Here is a 22,655-nt window from a genome sequence, read left to right as displayed (position 1 = left end):
AAAGGATAATGACCACATGTCAGAAATGATGTGATATCTTTATATGCAGTTCTTAAAAAAATATGTAATAGGAAAGTTGTGGATAATTTCATATTTTTAAAAATAAATTGAATAAAGAACTGATTAAGTAAGCAAAATATAATGTTGTTTGTAAAATCTATTTCCAGTACAGATTAACTATTGTGTAAACTAAGAGGCAAGTGACACAGAAAACAATGTACTAAATGCTGCCTTTACTATTTTATTCATCTCTAATGAGAGTTTCCCTTCATAAATAGGTGTTAAACCAACTTAGTTTGATGGGCATGGGAGGGGAACAGATTTCAGGGTTGTTGTGGTGGTGGAATGTTTGATGGAATAGACACAGAACTTTTTGGGAGGTATGGTAAACCTTAAAGTTGGGGTATTTATTTTATTTTCATGTAAGGCCCAATTTGATTTTGGCCAATGTCAAATTTAATCTTGATGTAAGAATTAAAGCCCAAGAATTGGGAAAGATTTATATTTCAGTATTTGAAATTCAGGTGTAGACCATCATTTGCGTAAATTAAGAAAATATGGTATTTGTGAGAGTTTTGACTATAATAGATGAGAAAGAACTGAAAGGGATGGGAAACAATCCCAGGGATGGAGGTCTAACTGCGTGAGCAATTTACTGCCAGGTAATGTGTATCTTGTCATTCTTAAGCACTTCTTAAGAACATTTTCCCCAAACAGGTTTTCAATAAATATGTGCTGGGTTAAGATTACAGATGTAAGGCCCACCCTGGGAGGGCTCCATGCAGATAACCCCACCTGTCTAAAGTCTCCACCCAGTACCTGTGCCACCTAGATAACTGGCACACCTGGAGGCAGCCACCTCCCCTCACCTGGCCACACCTCCCCTCACCTGGCCACACCTCCCCGCCCCTGGCCTAGATAGGCAAGGGTGGGTGGTGGGTCGCCCCTTCTCTCTGACCTTGCATCATCTTGGCCATAGGCCAGCAGTTCAGAATAAACCTTTCTCTCCTGCTTGAATACTGCATGGCGTTCTCTTTTATTGGCTACCTACTATTGGCTACTAGACCTTATACATGGTAGTAGATAAGAATGAATATTGTAACTTTTTGGTGCTGTTTCTGTTGCAAATCTCTTGTTATAATGAAACCACTTCAAATAAAATTTTGATTCTTATCCTATGTTCACCAAACACTATGTTCAACAAACAAACAAGGAATGATGTTGAGTGGTAATGGAATAGCAAAACTGTATAACCACTCATTATAGTAACAATAAACAATGAATTCCATTTTTATTCCAATCTAGAGACGTGCAGGACTAGTCCTGCATGGAGTAGCATTCCACCTCTGGCTCAAACCTTGGGAGCTCCTGAGATTAGAATGGGAGAAATGGATAATGGTGTGTTATATTGTAGTTGACATCAGAATAGACGGACTGGCCTCCTTGTGCAGTGCCAGGTGGTTTGCTGTTTGCTGCAGATGCTGACTGCACTGCCACCTGGGGGCATGAATCTCCGCTGGCCCCTCAAATCATCCTCAGCATCTGTCATGGCAAAGCTGACAGCATGGATGGCATTTGAAGCAAACTGCATGGCAGACAGAGGCAGAACCACAGTAATGGATTTAGAAGCTCCACCCTGGTCATGCTGTCGCTGGCATTTGGAAATTGCCAGTCTTGGAAGCTTCTGGCCTCAGCACAGGCAGAATATGCCAATGATACATGTCCACAATGCTGAGGATGGTCACAAGAACAGGGAGAGGGGAGGCAGGCAAGGCAAAGACACGCTAGATTCCTACCGCTTCAGTACAACAGAATGGTAGGTTGGTGATAGAATATAAAATATATAAACAGCTTTGTTTCTACCCCAAACTCATCACCCAAGCCAACAGAAAGTTACTAACATTTTGTTGGCTCCTTGAGACTTGCATGTGCATATTCTTTGCTATGTGGGTAAAAGAAGAGTATGAGGACAGGACAGCTAATCTCTAGGTCCAGTTGTACCTTACTCCTTCTCATCTGAGCAATCAAAGCTATTAGAATCACTATGTGCATATGACCACAGAAGATGCTAAGCAAAATGAACTCCAAGATATGAAAACAGAGGGGTTTTTTTTGTTTTTAATGTACTATGTGCAGTTCTTTCTTTTTTTTAACTTCATTTGTTTTTCCCCCTATGGTTTATCCCCAGTTGTTATTGTATTTGATTTTGGTGCCCTGGGTTTTGTATACATGTTTATCTCAATTAGGGAAGGGAAGGGGAACAACAAAATGATGAGGCAAAGGACAAAGGGCAAACCAATGCAACAGCGATACTCACAAGACAATATGTTGGAAATGAACTTTACAACTGGGGGTCAGGTTGGGAAAGAGGGAAAGTCGGAGAAAAATGAGGGAGGGGATAACAATGTTCGACAGTAAATGCACTCACTAGCTTACCTATGTAACCCCTCTGTGCATCACCTTAACAAATTAAAATAAAGAAATGTGAAATGAAATCAGTGTTGCTTAGTTTTCTGCTATCTTATGCTACAGCCATTTTATCATTTACAAATCCAATGACCATTTATTTCCCTGGTGGGATTATCAGGCTACACATTTGGATATTCTACTTCTACAGTTCCCAATATATTCACTAGTCATAATAGACTATTCAATTCATATTTATTTCCATATTGATGGCTGCCTTATACCCAGTCTGTTTGTGTGAAATGACATACACACTCAAGCAGTTATGTAGCAATACTCATCAGTGCTGACAACCTCCATCCTCAGCCTGCTGAGATGACATAGAAATTTACTGCTGGCCTGAGAAATTTTGAGCCATTTTTACATAACTGAAGTTCAGTGACTTGTGAACATACAGATAGAAAAACTACTGCCTTGCCTGGCACAGAGCTGAACATAGCAAAGTGGAAGAAGGCTGACACTAAATAATAGAAAGGCTCTACAGAACAAACACCAACGAACTTAGCTCCATCCAGAAAGAACACTGAACACAGCACGCTGAATGGAGTATCAAACATGTTCATAGTGAGTCCAATGGACTTTCACTCTACCATTGTTTTCTCCATTTCCCAACAACTGAGAAGTGATGGAAAGCTAAAACATGTATGCCACATTCAGATGGCCTTTAGATTAAACCTCAGTTTGTACAGTATGTTGACCGTATAAGCTTGGAACAAATTCTTTAATGGTAAAGGGCTCCTTGAATGTATAAAATATTATGACATTCTGAGAGCTGTTGAGAGTATTAAACTTAAAAGAATAATAAAAAAGAAGCAAAACTATGGCGTGTGTTGGGTTCTCAGGATGCTGTTGAAGGTCAATGGGATCGCCACTGGGGTGATGCTTGAACAGAACTTTCATAGCTATCCAAGGGAAGCAATTCTGATCATAGAGAGCAACTGTGCCCTGCTTGCACAATAGCTTAAAGACATTTAAGCAACAGATCCCTAGAAGATATTACTCACCTTTACTAACACCAGTTCTTAGCTTTCCATTCAGAGAATATTGAATTGCTTGAAAAAAATCATAGGAAACTTTAATACAAAACCAAGGAATGGGTTTTAAATACACCGAGATTGATTTTTCAGTAGACCATGCTATATATGTTCAGTTAGCTTCAAAGAAGATCTCAATATTTCCTTGATTCTGCAGTGTGGTTTTATCAATAGGAGAGAGATGGGCATTTCAGCCACCTCATAGCACTTGGAATGTTTTAAGCTTGGAGTTCATGTTTGTTTGTTTTTCCAGTTAAATACTTTCATTTGTTTAAGCTGAAGAAAAGAATAAGTCTGATTTCTTTGTTTGCAAAATAATTAGTAATTATTGCTAGTAGTAAATCTTCCCATATGACTACAGTTACTAAATGCTCATGTATTAGCTGTTTAGGAAAGTAAAATCTTAAAATTACAAAGTCAGGTCCTATAGAAAAATAAATTATTAAAGAAGGGTTTGTGAAGGTCTGAGACAGTATTTGAATGCGTGGCCATGTCAAGATGAGTTTTTTTTAACAACTAAAAAGGCCATTAGTTCCTTCCTAATTAGTTTGACATTTGTCAAATTATATATTTAGTCAAGGAGACTTTATTTCATCATGATTTCTCTGGTATTAAGCAATTTTATTTTTGAAGCATGAAAAGAGTTTGTTGACATGTTACAAGCAAATGTTGTATGGCCTGTGCACTTCTGTTCTTCATGAGGGCAACAGTTTAGGGTGGGGCATGGCACAAGCCTGAGGCCATGAGTTCAAGTCTCAGTACTGCCCCAAAATAATAGTAACACATTATGATAGTCACTGTCAATTTCTTTTTTATGCAATTATTTTACTCATTAGATGAAAAAACAAAAATCAGAAGGTTTCAATTTTGTGTATTAATGCATTTTTTTTTTTTTAGAAATTTCTGGAAAGATATGCCCAAAAGCCTCCAACAGCAGTTTGCACAGCCAGGAAAAGTTTGGGTGGAGGTATAGAGACACTGATGGCAGTAGACATTTAAAGTTTTTGCTTGACATTACAGCAGACATTTGTATGTATGCAAATGTGCTGTCTACTTCAGGATGAGATTTATAAATATGTTTTCACAAGATTTTCTTGCACGGGGGGGCTGGGGATATGGCCTAGTGGCAAGAGTGCTTGCCTCATATACATGAGGCCCTGGGTTCAATTCCCCAGCACCACATATACAGAAAATGGCCAGAAGTGGCGCTGTGGTTCAAGTGGCAGAGTGCCAGCCTTGAGCAAAAAGAAGCCAGGGACAGTGCTCAGGCCCTGAGTTCAAGCCCAGGACTGGCCAAAAAAAAAAAAAAAAAGATTTTCTTGCATGGATATTCATTTTTTCTTTGATTTCCTCAGCATATTTGTTTTCCTATATAGTTGACGTTACTGGATCAATCCAAAGAAAGATTGACATGTGAAATTAGATACTTTTCTGTGCTTCTAATAATTATAAAGTTAGTTTTATATTAATTTCATCAGGGTTATTATATCTTTGAAATACCTTAAAACTCATATGGAAGGCAGTTCATGATTGCTCCTGGCCAGCTTTCTCAGCTGAGAGAATAAATTGCTTTTGTTGGTCACTTATGAATGCTAGACTTCAAAACATAGTAACAGAAACAGTATACCCAAACAGTATACCCACAATTCCTTGTTAGCTTTTCTATCTTGTGCAAGCATGTAGTGGTGAATATAATCATTAAGGAACACATCAAATATGACCAAAAAGGAAACAGCACAACTTTTTCAGTGTTTTTGAAAAAAAGAATACTGTATACCTGTATTTTATTATAAATAAACAGGTTCTGTCATAGTTTATCTTCTTGCCAGCAAATGAAGGACATTGTTTCATAAAGCTTCTAAAATGTACATGAATATTTAATTAAATCATATTTCCTTGAGAAAATAAAGTTCATTCTCATTTATAGCAGACAGTTGTGAGGAGCTCATAGTTGTCTTAAGACCATGGTAGCCAGTACCAGTTACTTGTAGAACAAAACTCCTCAATTTTTAAAACATTTTTTAAAAAATAAACATACAATCATAGGTGTTCATTTACTTTAAAAATTCTAAAGATGAAGAAAATTACTGTCTATATATTTAAGTCCTTGTATAAATTACAAAACTCAAGTTTATGTTACAGAGTCCCTTCCCCATAGGAAGCATAAAGCACTTTTGTGGTACCTTTCACAAATAAATGTCTGTATCACATTGAAGGTGACAAAATAAAAGTTGATATTGCATCTTTAAGCCCTAAGAGAACTTTCTTATAAGCTGTCTCTTGTGCCAAATGAGCTTCAAAGGTCATTTGATTGCAATGATTTAACTCAATCCCAAATAAAGGTATGGAAAAGTAATACACATATTGCCTTCAGTAGAACTCTGAATTATCAGTGAACTGCAGACTCTTTTGCTTGAGGTCAAGAAACACCCTTTGAAAGCCACCAAAGGGTAGTTTAAGACCAGGGCAATAAAATAAAATAATAATAACAACAACGACAACAATAATAATAATAACAATAATAAAATAACAATAACAACTGACAATGAGGTAAACTCCCCTTAGGAAAGGCAATATGTGCTGCCTAGCCTGTCAGGAAAGAGTTCGATTGTACCTGACACCCAAATGTTTCTCTAGCCAGAGTTCAGCCAACTGCACAGTTGAGGCAAAAGTACTTGCTTTGGATCCTAAGCACATCTTATATTGCTTAGGGTCCAAGTTAGGATCGCAATGAACTGGATGGAAAATATGAACCACTCCTACTTCTTGACTTCTGAAGGGTCTTAAGCCAGACAGAATCACTTTACTGTAGAGATCTACATCTTCCAGTCCCCAGCCTTGTATTGAGGTATCAAATCCACCTGCATCCAGAAGATCACTTTTGTAAATACAGGTGATTCCATAGCCATAGTCTCTCCAAAACCCAGTTTTCTTTGAGAATACAAAATTATCATCTGTGGGAGGATTTCCACCACTGGTTACCTTTGGGTCATACTGACTAAAGATGATAGGATAGTATACCTGTTGTCCCTGAATTGTATTGTCTCTGCATCGCTGGAGAAAGTCTCCCCTGAAGATCAAGTCAACATCACAAAATAGCAGCAAAGTGTCATTGTCAAACTGGGAGGAGGCCATTTCAAGGCCTAGACCTCTGGAAAACTCACCCTTCGTGGGAATCAGGGTGATATCTGCTTTAGGGTACTTGTTCTGATAGTCTTGTATGAGCTCCACGTGCTTGTCAGAATCTTGGCCAGAATCCCTACTGAAAAGGATAATGACCAGCTTTACATTTTGCAGTGGGATAAGACATACATTTTCAAAGTTCTCCATGAATCTCAAGAAAATGTCGTATCTTCCAACGAGGGGAACAAGAATATGTATTTTCTTTTCATTTTGACCTCCCATTTCTTTGGTCCCTTGAAGAGAAGATAATATCATTAGCGAATTAGGTATTAAGGAGAATGGCTGAGTGTCACTATTAATACTTTCCACAAGACCATTGATATCTAACTCTTCCATTTCTCTGAAGAAAGGCTTGCTGAACAACTGCTGAAGATAGGCATGACGTCTCACTGGCACAGTCAGTTTCCTTCCTTTGTGCCTTTTGTACAGGAGTAATAAGTCCAAAATGTACTCCACTCCGTGCAAGGGATCAACTCTGCGGTACCCATACTGGATTTCCTTGAAGTCAATGAGCCTTCCTCTACTCTTGGCATTCTCATTGATCATCTCCATCACTTGCAGGACAGTGTCATCCAGTGCAGTTCTGAGGATGCTATTGATGTTTTGTCGAGGCGGCTGGTTCTCAGCAGCTGAGTAGAGGAGCTTTCCTGTCAAGAACTCCCATTCTATGACTTCATTTCTCTCTCGAGGCTGGAAGTGGTTAAAAGAAGGCATGACTCCCAGCTGCTGGTCCTCCTTGCTCACTTCACTGTTGCTGAGCTTGCTCATCAGAGCACTCTCCCTGTGGAGTTGGATAGTGCGGTGGCGAAGCTCAGAAATTTTACGGCTCAGCACATAGTTATGCAGCCTATATTGGTATGCAGGCCTTTTGTTGGGGTGTAGAGTTATGGCTGCATGGATTTTGCTGTTGTGCAGGTCTTGGATATAACCCTTCCGGTTGTGTTCATAGTTTTCATGGAATAGTTGCTGCATCTGGAACGTAAGTGAAAATCAGAATGTCACACTCATTTAAAAAGAAAATCAGAAATAAAAACTGGAACACTTAAAATTTAAATTCTTATTTACATTTATTTTATAATAAGTAGCTTGAGAATTGATATTTAGATGAAATCAGGTTTTACTTTTGATATCTGACAGATAAAATTGAATTTATTTGTCATGCAAAACATGATGTTTTGAAGTATATAAGCACCATGGAAGGAACAAATCTCACTAGCTAATTAACACATTAACTTGCATAGTTATTCTTTTGGGATAAGAATGCTTCAAATCCATGCATCCATTTTTTCAAGAATAGAATCTATTGTCACTCACTGTAGTCATGATATTGTACAATAAAGTGTTCTTAAATGTAAACACATTTCTACTATACCTCCAAAAATTGGCATTCATTGACCAACATTTCCCCAACTCTCCCACAACTGCTCCAGTCCTTACTATTATGATTTTACTATCTGCATTTGTGAGGTCAACATTTTTTAGTTTCTACATATGGATGAGATCCTAAAAGTCAAGTTCATAGGAGCTAATATTGCAAACTAACTTCCAGTTGTATATTTTCAAGTTAAAAGACATTTTTAGTCACTCTGAACCCAAGCCAAAATTTCAAATAAAAACAAGAATATTTCCACAACCTCAGATCAATGGAAAAGAAAGAGGCAAAAGGGCTGGGATGTAACTCAGTGGCAAAGCACTTGCTTAGCAAGTACAACGTCCTGGGTTTGATCCCCAGTACCAAAAAAGAAAAGATTAAAAAAATAAAGTTAAAAAGAAAAAAAGAAAGAGGCATGGATTTTCCAAAAAGAAGGTGCTGGTCCCTTGGAAGAAAGCTGGTGAGGTATTGCTTGGAATGGCAGGAATTGGCATCTGCTAGGTGAGACCTGAAGCTTTGTGTATGTCCTTCCACAACACTATTACAGAGTAAATTCTTGGTATGATGAAACAGACTAGAAGCTACATGGTGTATACCATTCATTGAAAGCACTATACCTAATGGATCTTGTTTGGTATCTTTCGGAACCAGGAACACTTTTCAATAATTTGGAACAAACTTACTAAATCTGAAATAAAAGTTAGACTAGACATAGTTTATATCTGACAAAGATTCTTTGTCAGATAATCTAAAAATGTCTGTCCATCAAGATAAGTACCAAAAGAAAGATAAGGAAAGGGAAGAAGTAGAGAAATACAAGTAAGAGTGGGAAGAATGGGGAGGAGGGAAAAAGGAAAGGACAGTAAGTAGCGTCAGCATGTTTGAGATATCTGTAAGCATACTGATGAAGGAGAAATAAATATTTCAATATAAAGAGTCAATAAACATTATAGAAAAATTGAGTAAACTAAGGAATATACACAAGCTCTTAATCTAAAAGAACCAACAAATGAACATAAAGAAAAAAAAACTGGTAGAGCTATGAAAATAGAAAACCATCAGAAGTAGAATTTCAAGCAAATTGTGAGATACTTTATACCACAAACTCGCAGAAAACATAGAAACTAAAGATGTTACTACCTAATATAGAGCAACTAAATATAAAAATGGAGATAAAAACTTCCATATGTTTGTGTGTACATGTACAACCATCCTAATGGTCCTGTTTTCCTTAAAAAATGGAAGATATATGTCTATGTGCAACTAGTATAAGAGTAAAATAAAAGAAAACAAAACTTGACAGTAAACAGGAGAAGAGTGGAACTTGACAGAACTTTCTCCATAACAACCATGGCTACTGAAACACAGAGTGGAATGCCTTGGCGGAGGCCGAAGATAGAAACTAATGACCCATCATTTTACATCCAATCACGTTAGAGCTCAAGTTATACCAAACAATCTCCAGTTTAAGTGTTACAGCAATAAGATTAAACAGCTCTCAACATGTAAAAACCTGTGAGAGATGTGGTTTGAAGAATTATTTGACTTTCCTCCTCTTGAAGGTAGGTTCATGGCCACCTAAATCTGCTTTCACAAATAGCCTATAGTCAGTACACTGGGAGCCTCTGTCCTTTCCCTTCCCTGCCTTCCTATTCCCTCCTCATTTTCTCCCCGTTTCGCTTTCTCTCCACTTAGAGGCTAGCTGCTAAGAAAAACATCTGTTTCCCTTCTGCCATGGCTAGAATTTTCATGACAACCTGGTAAGAGGAAAATACTTGTTCTAAGCCCACAGTCAATGAAGATGTTGTCACTACCTGTCATTGAAATGGTAGGTGAGTTATCAAGGTTCATTGTATACATATGTGGTATATCAAAATGAGTATAAAAATTTCAGAAGAAAAATAATCCCATAAAAAGCACATAAAAGATGCTCAGCATTACAAATGTCAATGAACACCACAATAATATGTGACTTCAAACTCACTGGAAGGGGTACAATAAAAACAAACAAGGGCCATTGGTATGGTGTGGAAATTTTAGAATCCTTGTAGAATATTGGTGAGAATGAAAGATGGAGCAGAAACTTCGGAAACATTTCTGGCAGGTCCTGAAATGTCCACACATAGTCACCGTACAGTTAGTTTCCATTCATTCATTCATTCATTCATTCATTCACTAATATTCAAGACAAATAAAACAATATTTACACAAAAATGTTATACCAATGCTTGTAGCATTGTTTGTAATAGCCAGAAGTGAAAACTCAGATATCCACCAAGTGATAAACAAATAAATATATGCTCCACAGTCATGCAATGGAATATTTTTTGACAGTAGAAAGAGTTAGTTGCTGATATGGACTACACCACAGATGAACCTTAAGAACTTCAAGTGAAAGAAGAAAGTCACATAGAAGACCACAAGTTATATGGTTCTACTTACAGAAACATCCAGAATAAGCAAATTTTTATGCCTATATGAATTTCTCTTTGGGACGATGAAAGTGTCTAAAAACTGACTATGGTTACAGCTGTACAGCTTTGAAAATATATAGTGGGCCATTAAATAGAATTCTTTAAATGGCAAAATAGAGTCTATTTTTGTAAGATTCTATATATAGGAAATTAAGAAACAAGAAAAGCTAACTCATGTTGTTAGTTTTAGTAAGCGTTTCTATTCCATGTGCACTTCTATGCATTCAAGGTGTAGACAATCACTGAAAAGGTACATAAATATGTTTTCTTGTTGTAGTTCAATTCATAAAAGACTATTTTTAGGCTGGAAATGTGGCTTAGTAGTAGAGTGCTTATTCCTCAGCACCGCATAAACAGAAAAAGCTAGAAGTGGCACAGTGGCTCAAGTGGTAGTGTTAGCCTTGAACAAAACGAAGTGCAGGGACAGTGCCCAGGCCTTGAGTCCCAGCCCCAAGATGCCAAAAAAACACAACAAAAACCAAAAAACAAAACAAAAGCCAAAAAACTCAACCCAAACCAAAACTATTTTTAAGGCAAGTATACATAATTATATATATGTATATGTATACATATATATATATAATTATATATATGGAGGCAGAAATGTAGAGAGAACAAGAGTGAAGAGAAACAGACAGCCAGAGAGAGAGAGAGAGAGAGAGAGAGAGAGAGAGAGAGAGAGAGAGATATCAGCATTTTCCTACAAATGTGACCTAAACAATATGGAATTAACACCATGACAGAAATTATAATCCCAACCTAATATTTTACCTGGTTCCTTTTTTTAAAGTCAATACCATTTTAGGTCATTATCACTTTGATGAATATAACAATAGAGATTTTTAGGATTTTGGATTTGACTCAAGATAAAATAGTTGGTTTGCAAGAGATGCATATTTATCTGTAAATGTATGCCACTCTTTAGATGAAACTTTAGTCAACATTAAATCAAATCCATAATTTTTTCATGGGCTGACATAGCTCTTTTTATGTAATATTGCTGTTTTATCAAAATTATATCTGTACTTCACAGAATTTTTTAATTTTCTAAAGAAGAAGATTTAAAAAATCTGATTACATATTGCAAACAATACTAGCCTGGGCATCCTCACACTGCAACACCTCCACCCCATTTCTCAAGTTGCTGAGACCAGAAATACATGCCCATCACACCCAGTTGTATCTATCATTTCAAAATTGTTTCAGAATGAATCTAACAAATAGCTTGAGTTTTCACATTCGAAGGGATTATTCATGAAAAACCACAACTGATAAAATTGACTCACAAAAACAACGTACATCACTGAATTTTTAGAAACCAGAGGGAGACATGTTAGAAGCCTCCTGAAAGGAGAGGGAAACTGGCTCAGAAAGCAGAGTGCCTTAGACTTCACAACAATTGGAATTAAGAAATCCATGGAATAATTATTTCAGAATAGGATAGAAAATGGTTTACAGGACTCAGAACTCTCTATCTAGGCATCGATAAAGTACTCAGGTGGATAGGTCTTATTCTTTTCACCACAAGGAGTTACTAGCATTTCTCAAGTACAGCATTTTTCTCAGAAAACAACAGATTCATCTTTGTTAAAACTAAGAAGAAGAAGACATGGTACAAACAGAAACAACAAAGGAAATCAACATATAAAGTAGCAATTATTAACAAGAAATGAGCTACACGAATAAGACAGGGAATAGAAGAAGCCACCAGCAAAATCATGAAATTTCTAAAGACAGAATAAAAGAGATTGTATCAAACGAATTAAAATGTGATGATCTTCAAAAGAAAGAATTTAAAAATGTGACAGAAATTTTTCATTTGGGAGATAAAAAGAGTTACGGAAAAGTAAGACAGAATTTTCTTTCTTATATGAGATTCAATTAATTTAACCAACATGTATATATTTTTGTTATAAATGAATTTAAACCAATATATCTTGTATGTACAAACAAATTTTGCTGAGTACTAAACAGACCCAAGATACTATGTTCAGTGTCTTCAAAGAGCCCTAAAGTAGTTGAGTGGAGCAGTTTCTTAACCTGTTCTCACTTCAATGAGCACAAGCTCTTGCTTCCCCAGGACCTGCTAGGCTTTCAGTGTTCACCGCATTCTAACCTCCTTAATATCCTGCATATCAGAATCAGAGCACAAGTATTTCCCCTGATGATCAGGAGCCGTGTGCATATGATCATTTAAAATAATATTTATTGAAACAAACTCCAGGAAATGGACACAAGTTATTTTTTTCCTGTGTTGCAGTTTTTGTTTCTTTTTGTGCTATGTGTTCATTGATTTGTGTTTGGGAGGACAAAGGAGGCACAGAAATGGTGGGACAAAGGGTGAACAAATGCAGCTGTGATACTCACTAGACATTATGTTGAAAATGAACTATGTGATTTGTAGGTGGGGATGGGAGAAAGTAAGGGAAAGGGTGACATTGTCCAAAAAGAAATGACTTTTTATCTGACTTATGTAACTGTAACCCCTCTGTACATCACCTTCACAGCAACAATAATTAAATTTTAGGGGCTGGGGATACGGCCTAGTGGCAAGAGTGTTTGCCTCGTATACATGAAGCCCTGGGTTCGATTCCCCAGCACCACATATACAGAAAATGGCCAGAAGCGGCGCTGTGGCTCAAGTGGCAGAGTGCTAGCCTTGAGCAAAAAGAAGCCAGGGACAGTGCTCAGGCCCTGAGTCCACGCCCCAGGACTGCCAAAAAAAAATTAATAATAATAATAAAAATAAATAAATAAATAAAATTTAAATTAAAGAAATTCTACTCAGTATAGAACTCAAAAATCTTCCACCTCCATCTATAGCATATGTGTGTGTGTGTGTGTGTGTGTGTGTCTGTGTGTGTGTCTGTGTCTGTGTTGTGTGCTGGTCCTGGGGCTTGAACCCAGAGCCTCGGAGCCATCTCTAAGCTTGTTTTTGCTCAAGGGTAGCATTCTATCACTTGTGTCACAGCTTCACTTCTGGCTTTTGGATGCTTAGTTGGATATAAGAGTCTCAAGGACCTCTCTGCCTCATCTGGATTTAACCATGATCCTCAGCTCTCAGCCTCCTGAGTAGCTAGGATTACAGGAATGTGCCACCATTGTATGGCAGTGCCATCATTTTAAAATAATTTGACAACTAAGAAATTAAATTGCCTTCATGAAGTCATGATGAATTGAAGAAGAAAAGAGAGGCAATGTTACTACAGCTATGGACAGTAATGGTGTTCCTCATTAACAAGAAAAATTGCATTAATTTTTCTCTAATAAAGAGAAAATGCCCTTAATTTATTTGTGTAAAATTCATTTTGGCATAACTTCTCATGTTCTCATTGTGCTACATTGTATCCTGAAGGAAAAGATGCTCTAGCTTCCAAAACATTTGCATCTCTTATGATGAGATTAGGGGGAATTTAAGAAATGAAGACTGCAAATTAGGACAAGAACAAATCCTGAAAGTAGTATAAAATGAAATGGTAAATATATACTACAGGGTTTGGTAATTTGCATTGTGAATATTTAAACACATCTTATCTTTTGTGATTTAGTTATGTAATATTATATAATTAAATGGAGATTTTCTTTTATTTCCTTCCCAAATGTCTAATGATGTTTCTTTTCTTTTACAATGTTAATGAACATAAAAGTCCTTAGGAATAGTGAATTTCTCAATTAAAGCTATTACTTTTTCTCAAGTATTTTTTTCATGTATTAACACTAGCTTTCTCACAGTGTGTTCTAGTTCTTTGAAAATAATACCAGAATGAAAACAGGATTGGATTCTATATCCTCAGGAACAGAAATAATTTTGGGGAAACTAAAAACACCTACCTCATTCTAAAATAGAGATAATGAAAAAATAGATAGTAGCTAAAGAAGTGGATTAAAAGCCATGATAGAATATGAAAGTTATAAAATATGCTTTTTACATATGTTGTGCATAATTTTTACATAAAATTAAGAGCATTATACTAGCACTAAAATTAAAAAAAAAATAATAGCACCTTGGAAATGAAAGAATTTAATCTACAAACTTGGCTTTTAACATTTATGTATCACGTGATACATTTTCCTGCAACTAAATACACATGCAGATGAAAACACATGTGCACACAGGCCAGGAAGTTCTGAATAAGCTCAGTAAATTCAAACGGCGCGGTGTCAAACAGCAGCGCGAGCAGGTCCCTGACAGCCTGTCCCTTTGTCCGCCTCGGCCTTCTCCGCAGTGTTTCCACCATACCGGGGTGTCAGGGCTGATCTCCAGATCGACCAGCCTGCAGCCCCTGGTGCCTGGGCCTTCGTGGTCCTTTCCATGCTGGCGGTCCCGCCGTACGTGCTGGTCACGATGCAGCAGGGGGAAGACACACTGCTTTCTTCTGGCTTTTCCCTTGAAGACCCCCAGACCCACTCCAACCGCATCGACCGCATGATCAAGCTAGGCCTGGGCAGGGATGAGGATGAAGAGGCGGCGGAGGAGCCCAGCGCTGCTGCTCCCGGTGAGATCCCCGAAGAAGCGGATTAGAAGTCCCCACTGGGAAGGAAGCCAGCATCCTCCTGCATAGTGCCCCCAAGCAGCCTAGACTGGCCCCGTCCCACCTCGCCCCTCTGCTGCTATCTCCTCCCGTCCCCTGTCCACCGCAGGAAGCACAGGAAGCAAGGGATTCAAGCCCTGACCCCCGCCCCCCTCCGCCAGCAGGGTTGGGTGTTGTGTAGTGTGGTTTTATTGTTATGAAATTAAAAGTATGCAAAATAAAAGATGTTTTATACAAAAAATCACTAAATTCTATCTGTTTTAGTCTTAGTTGTGAAAGTTATAATGTTACAAGATTTTACCTTGCATTAGGAGAATATTGGGGTTTTTTCTCTCTCTCCTCCTCCCTTCTTCCTTCTTTCTCTCCCCTTCTTTCCTCCCTCCCTCCCTCCCTTCCTTCCTTCCTTCCTTCCTTCCTTCCTTCCTTCCTTCCTTCCTTCCTTCTTTCCTTCCTTTCCTTCTTCCTTTCTTTCTCCCTTCCCTTTCCTCTTCTCTTCCCTTCCTTTCTCCTCCCTCTCTTCTTTCTTTTTCTCTTTCTTTCTTTCTTTCCATTTCCCTTCCTTCCTTCCTTCCTTCCTTCCTTCCCTCCCTTCTCTCTCTCCCTCTCTTCTTTCTTTCTTTCTCCTTCCTTCCTTCCTTCCTTCCTTCCTTCCTTCCTTCCTTCCTTCCTTTCTTTCTTTCTTTCTTTCTTTCTTTCTTTCTTTCTTTCTTTCTTTCTTTCTTTCTTTCTTTCTTTCTTTCTTTCTTTCTTTCTTTCTTTCTTCTCTTTCTTTCTCCATGAGTGGGACTTGAACTTGATACCTGATACTTTTATTCTTGGCTAATGCCCTACCCACTGAGTCATGCCTCATATCCTTAGGAGAGTACTCTGAAGCTTTTCCCTTGTCTCTCTCTCTCTGATTTTACTGTATTGTTCTGAACAGTGGGAATTACCAGTTCTGTACACAGCATATAGAAATGCTGGTGGTGAACATTCCACAATGAGGATTTCCTGCAGCTAGTCTTGAGGTTTTCTTTCTTGGGTCTGCTGATCTTTAGCCAGGTTTTGGTATTTATGTACTCGAAACTACATGGAGGTTGGCTGCACATGCACTTTCCTGTGTCTATTCAGCTGAAGTTGAATCAAATGGCAGAAGCACTGGTGGTGTGAGCTGTAAGTTGAACTAAAAATGAGTAACGTAGAACTTCATTCTCTTCTAGCCAGGAGAGGCACAACCGAGGTGCCTTTTCCAACTCCACTTGGCCCTGTTTTTCCTCATTTAAGCACTTTCACTCAGAGAAAAAGCTATTGGCTTTCTCTGGTCCCATATGTAGGAATACTTTTATTTATTTGCATTTTTTAATGTCTTAGGAAGAAAAATATTTTTATTGTCTTTAAGTAGTTATACAATGGAGGTGTCATTTATCAAAGCAGTTTTGTGAACGCAGTGCATCTTGATCAGTATCACTCTTCAACATTCTCACCCTCCTTCGAGTCATTGCTCCTGTATTTTTTTTTTCATTTTGTGGCAAATACAGTGAATTCTGACTACATTCTTGCCTCTCCCTCCCACTTTTCCCCACTCACCCCTCTCTCCTTTTGGGCTACCCCCACTATTGCATGTACCCATTTCTTGATGCTGATTTTGTTGGGTTTTGACCTAGTTCTTACATGGTTTGTGCTCTCCACAGAGTCCATTATATTTCAGTTAATTCATTTGTAAAACCTGCATACTACTCACTGTGTTTACTTACAGATTTATAGGGACCCTTCATCTACCGCATATAAGGAAAACCATGTAGCCTTTACTTCTCTGGGTCTAGCTTACTACATTTAATATAATTTGTCCAAGTCTTTCCACTTCCTTATGAATGATACAATATCATTTTTTCTAATAGATGAGTAAAATTCCATCGTGTATATATGCTATATTTTCTTGATGCCTTTGTTCCATTGAGAGGCATCTGGGCTTCTTCTCCATCTTGGCTATGGGACGAGAGCTGCAAGGAGCATAGTTGTTCTGGTGGCTTTGTAGTAACCTCGTTTGTGTCCTGCTGAATAAATGCTCACACATAGAATTGCTGGGCTATAGAACAGTTGTTTTTTTTTAAACAACAAAATCTTAAAATTTCTTTTCCTTTTGCAATATTTTCATCTTCTACGAGTGGGATAAAACTTAAGAACACGACTAAGTGAAATGAGCTGGTTACAAAAAGACAAATACTTTATAAGTGCACTCACAGGAACAGAAACTTGGACGGTGGATTCCATGGGCTGTGGGGAGGGAGTGAGGGCTGATACCGCATGGTACAGAGACCAAGGTACACAAGGAAAAACTTCTACTGTGCAGGCATGTGAACACAGCATAAAGCACTGAACTCTATACTCTCAAGTAGAAACACATTTTCATTGTATTTTACATGACTCTAAGCTTTCAAAAAAAAGAGTATATGCTGCACTTTGACCAACTGTTACACTTAATCATAATTATTCATAGGAAGATTCTTCTAGTAAAAAAAAAAAAAAGTTCCCTTTGGAATTGGATTCACACTTCTCACATAGTAACCCCAAAAAGGAAAATTGGATATCTCCAGCCCGGTAGGGCACTGAAGCAACATTAAGTAAGCAACCATATTGAGTGTAGGGAACACATTGTTGTACCTGGGGCTCACCACAGTCAGAACTCCTTGTTTTCTTTTAGTTTCAGAAAATGTAGTTGTGGTTCATCCAAGAATTCTGTCAATAAACAAGCCATACTGACACATTTTACTGTTGGCACTGTACTAAGGTTTTATGTGATTTTAAAGTGGGCTTGTCTTCTGCTTTATTAGCTTATTCTTGGTTGAAATCCAAGCTACATTTTCATATGGGTGATGTGTGCCATTAAAATAGAAACATTTTCTCCTATTTAATTTTAAGCTATTTTAGTTTTAGAAGGGAAACAACTGCCAGACAACAGAGAAAATAGCTTTTGTATATAGTGCAAGGTTTTTTCAAGAAGTACAAATTTAAAAATACTTCAAAATAACAATAAAGTGTCGCACTCAAACACAAGGAAGCATCATGGTGTGCTCACACTAACCTCACTGTAGGAAACTACTAAAATACGTGTTGCATACGATGCAATATTTAAATAAACCATTTGAAAGAAGAGATGAAGAAAAAATTGCAAAACTATGTTACAGTTAAACGTTGAAAAGTATCCAAAGAAATTAGTGAATTGTATTTGTTACACCATAGGAATGTCTACAGATATGCTGGGTTTGGTGGTGCAAGTTTGTAATCTCAGCTGCTCAGGAAGCCAAGATCAAGTGGATCACAGTTTGAGCTACTGTACATAAAACATTGAAAACAACAATAATAGAAAACCTGCATCTCAATTAGTAAGTCAGGCATAGTAGTGCCTTTTGCGATTCCAGTTGCTGTAGGAGACAAAAGTAGGAGTATCAGGTTCAAGCCCAACCCCAGCAACAAACAAACAAACAAAAAGTGAGACCGTATTTGAAAAATAACTACAGCCAAAAGGCTTAGGGTACAGTTCAAGAGGTGGAATGTAGAGTACCTGCCTAGAAGCTTGAGTTCCGAACTCATAATAGCATCACACACAAAAACAGAAAAGAACGTGTACAGAAAAGAACCTGTCTGCAGAGTCCACAGTATCTATTAAGAAATAGACAAAGTAACCAATTGAGACGATAATAATTAAAACAATTACAATGCCTTTTTGATATATTCAAGCATGACCCAGGCATTCTTGTAATTTTCAACTCTTTTCTAATTAAAAATATCACTCTTGGGCTGGGAATATGGCCTAATGCCAAGAGTGCTTGCCTCGCATACATGAAGCCCTGGGTTCAATTCCTCAGCACCACATATATAGAAAAGGCCAGAAGTGGCACTGGGGCTCAAGTGGCTGAGTCCAAGCACCAGGACTGGGAAACACACACACACACACACACACACACACACACACACACACACACACACAAAACACTCTTAAAACTCGTAAGTGGTGACAAAAAAATCCTTTCATTATTGCAAATTTAGACTGACTGCTCATAAAATAATTATACGCCAATATGAAACTCTAAATAACTGAAAAATGTAATTTATTAAAGATTAAATTTCTAGTCAAGCACTGGTGGCTCCCGCCTGTAATCCTAGAAACTCAGGAGGCTGAGATCTGATCAGTGTAGGCAGGGAAGTTTGTGAGGCTCTGACTTCTAATTAACTGCCCAAAAGCTGGAAATGGAGCTGTAAGAACTTTTTGAAAACAAAAACAGAAACATAGTTCCTCATTTTTAAATTAATATTTAAAAACATGCTGTGCTTGCTGTCTCTACCTTCATCTGAGTCACTGATTAAAGACAGGGAGAAGAAGGGATGGATGGAGAGGAGGAAGGAATAGAGAAAGAAAAAGTGAGAGAGTGAGACAGGGACATAGACAAGGAGAGACGCTCTCTCCTTGGCTTGCTATAATGAAGGCACTTGTGAATTTGCGTTTTCATGAAAGCCTTCTCTCAAGCCAAACAAGAGATTTGGGCCAAAACCTCAACATATAAACTTCAGTTCTTAATCCATAAATTGGACGACAATACATCCTATTGGCTGTCATTGCCTTGTCTTTTCTAGCTTCAAAGGTAGTTTTCACATAGAATATTCAATATAAAGTATATTTAGGATGCTAAAAGAAGTTTCCATGGTGGTGTCATCGAAATGAGTGTCAAAAAAATCCAGTCTTACAGTTCAGTCAGTTGGTGTTTGTGAGATCTGTTATTGTGTTTTGTATACAATTAACCAATATATCTCATATAGAAATCAATGAAACTCACTAATCATTAGTCTATCTGCTGCTTGAATAAGTCTGGTTTTACTAGTTGTGAGCTTCTCTGAGCATTGATTGAGAAGGACACAGGACAAGTGCTCTCAAGGCCGAAGCCAAAAATCCATTCTATACTGCCCTAACTTACCACTTTTTCATTCAGATAACTCAGCTTCTGTCATCTCACTTGTCTGATCAGTAAAATGATGCTAATGACACCAACCTCCTAGGCATGCTCTGAAGAGATGCTAATTAATGTTCACCAAATAGTCTAAAAGTGCACATTGTCATTTAAATGCTAACTATGTGTATTCAACAGATTTCAAGTGTACCTGGGGATTATTATGTCTTAGCTGTTGAAATGCCTTACACAGAGTAAAAAATAAATAAATAAACAATCTGACAACTGCTCAAATTTCATATATACTATTCCAATCTATTTTGAAACAATACATTTTCATGGATTTTGCGACTGAAAGCTACAAATCAGCAGTAACTTGATCTTCTCAGACATTAAGTGATTGCCAGAAAGATAACTGACTGAATTGCTCTGTGATAAAACTCCCCAACTTTAATATACAATGGCAAACAAACAACAACAAAACCCCAATCCTGTTAGTTCTTTTCTATATTAGCTCAGTACTACTAATAAAGGCATTGCTACAATTTTGTCATATAATAAGGTCCCTTGGCTGGGATCAGCAAGTGACACTCAAACTGTACCTGGGAGGTGGTAGAGTGGAGACATCTGGTTCATGGGACATGAAATCATTTGTTACATGATGGAATAGACCTGTATGCTTGTCATCACCTGCTCTTACTCTGTCTTTTGTATTGGTAATTTTTGTGTGTGGATGTGGTGACACTGGTGCTTGAACTCAGGTCCTGGGCACTGTTGCTTAACTGTTTTGCTCAAGGCTAAGGTTCTACCATTTCCAGCTTTTTTTGGTGTGTAAGTGAAGGGTCTCAGGGGCTTTTCTGCCTTGGTTGACTTCAAACTTAAATCCTCAAGTCTCGTCCTCCTTAGCAGCTAGGAGTATAGGTGTGAACCACTAGAGCCAGGCTTGTCTTGATAACTGTGTATGGTTTTTGAATGATATCATAAATGTCCAAGTGACTTGAGAAAACGAAACAAAACAAACAAAAAACAATTCCTCAAACTGTCAGTTTAAGAAAACATTTTGAGATTTTAAAACAGATCAGAAATGTTAAAAGTTTGGAGGAGCTACTTCACCCTTAATTGTGCAACTAACTCTAGAGCTGAGCAGCTGGTTCGCAGAATCTCAGTGATCCGCACACCGTAGGTGCCGCGGCCCCTCGCCGCTGCCGGACAGGCTGCCAAGGAATCTTCAATGCCACTGTTTAACCCCTGGTCCAGCTTCGGATCCTCCCTTGTTTCCAGGATATGAACACAATGCCCAAACCATCTGGAAGCGTTTTACTCGAGTTGTCTTTTTACCCCACTAGGGGCCTGGGGCAGGATTTGCATTTTCCAGGCTTTTCAATTTTAAACAGTTAATCATCTTAGAGGATGGGGATGTGCAAAGCTGGCAGTATCTCATGAGAGACTTGATAGGAACTCAGTGGAGAGAAAAGAACATTTTAGTTTGAAGTGGAAGAGTGCATTAAACATGAAATAAACACCCCACTCCTGTGTTGCCTAAAATAGCATCTGCACAGATTTTAAAGTGCCATTCTATGCTTTCTCTATGCAGTGAAACCTCTGCACTAGTATCCTGATTAGGACACAAGTAGAGGGCCAGATGGCTTGCCCTTGAACTGAAATCAAAAGCTTCTTTTAAGTGCATTTTTTCCTTCCCAAAGTGAGTGCTTCCTAAATAGGTAGGGTCCATGTTTCTTAAACAAAGGAAATTTGCCGGCCTATTACAAACTCCCTGCACAGAGCCCAATACTCAGTTTCACTGGCACAATGATTAAAACCAGCTAACTCACAGAAATGCCTCCTCATTTTCAGACTTCAGTGTGCCCCAGAGAAAAGTGTTCTACAACTTAACCAACACTAACTTCTCCTAGTGAGTCAGGGATGGCTGAGTGTTGTGGTAAAAGCCTGCAATCCTTGGTACTCAGGAGCCATTGGCCCAGACCTAGGCAAAAGCATGAGGCCTCATCAAAAATAAACTAAAAATAAACACCAGAAAACAGGGACTTGAAAGAGATGAGGTGGGATCAAGGGGAGGAAGGTAGACAAAGGTAGACAAGGGGGGAATACAGAGATCACAGATCTAGGGGAGTAAACTCAACTTGCAAAGTTTAAGGGTTGAGAGAGAATGTTGTTCTGATGAAGCATCAGAGCTACAAATGGCTCGCAGCAGAGCTCACAAAGGCAATAAAACTTACTTAGATTTAATATTTGGTGAATAAAATCATATGGTTTTCTCATAAGAATAGAATGGCCAATTTCCAGGCTGGAACAAGGAAAATAAAGAGCGTTCTTTATTGCTAGCTGCTTCAGGCACTAGACATTTGATTTGAGTGTGACTACAGAAAAAAGGATGCAAAAATTATATTTCACTGGATATAAAAACTGGTGCTGCTTAGACGAGGAAGTTGCTAATTTTTTACTATTAAAAGTTACCAAAATATGAAGGGCTTACCACAGATGTTTAAAGGGCATTAAATATTATCAATCAAACTGACTTCATATTTCTTTGCAAAGTGGCTTTTAAAAACAGCTGTGGTTTTCTTGTGTGCTACTTTTGAAGGAAACTTTCATCACTTGCTATATAGATAGATAGACAGATTTAATTGTAGGTATTCCATCTGTGATTCTTA

The 22,655-nt window shown here is 37.9% G+C and overlaps 1 protein-coding gene and 1 pseudogene across 1 annotated transcript in view; one reads left to right on the top strand and one right to left on the bottom strand.

Annotated features, from left to right (window-relative positions):
- Nucleotides 1-5,308: 5,308 nt before the first annotated feature.
- Chsy3 (chondroitin sulfate synthase 3) overlaps nucleotides 5,309-22,655 on the bottom strand; it is a 120,592-nt gene continuing 103,245 nt past the window's right edge. The window contains exon 3 of the mRNA XM_048331290.1: nucleotides 5,309-7,655. Within this exon, the coding sequence (XP_048187247.1) occupies nucleotides 6,093-7,655 (1,563 nt within the window). The 3' untranslated portion in view covers nucleotides 5,309-6,092. The remainder of the gene's footprint in view (nucleotides 7,656-22,655) is intronic.
- The window catches only part of LOC125340059, a 73,787-nt pseudogene continuing 66,087 nt past the window's right edge, over nucleotides 14,956-22,655 (top strand).

Source organism: Perognathus longimembris, chromosome 22 (assembly GCF_023159225.1).
Source record: "Perognathus longimembris pacificus isolate PPM17 chromosome 22, ASM2315922v1, whole genome shotgun sequence".
In the NCBI taxonomy this organism is placed as follows: domain Eukaryota; kingdom Metazoa; phylum Chordata; class Mammalia; order Rodentia; family Heteromyidae; genus Perognathus; species Perognathus longimembris.
Note: the sequence above shows the minus strand (reverse complement) of the source record. Positions and strands in the feature narration are given on the sequence as shown.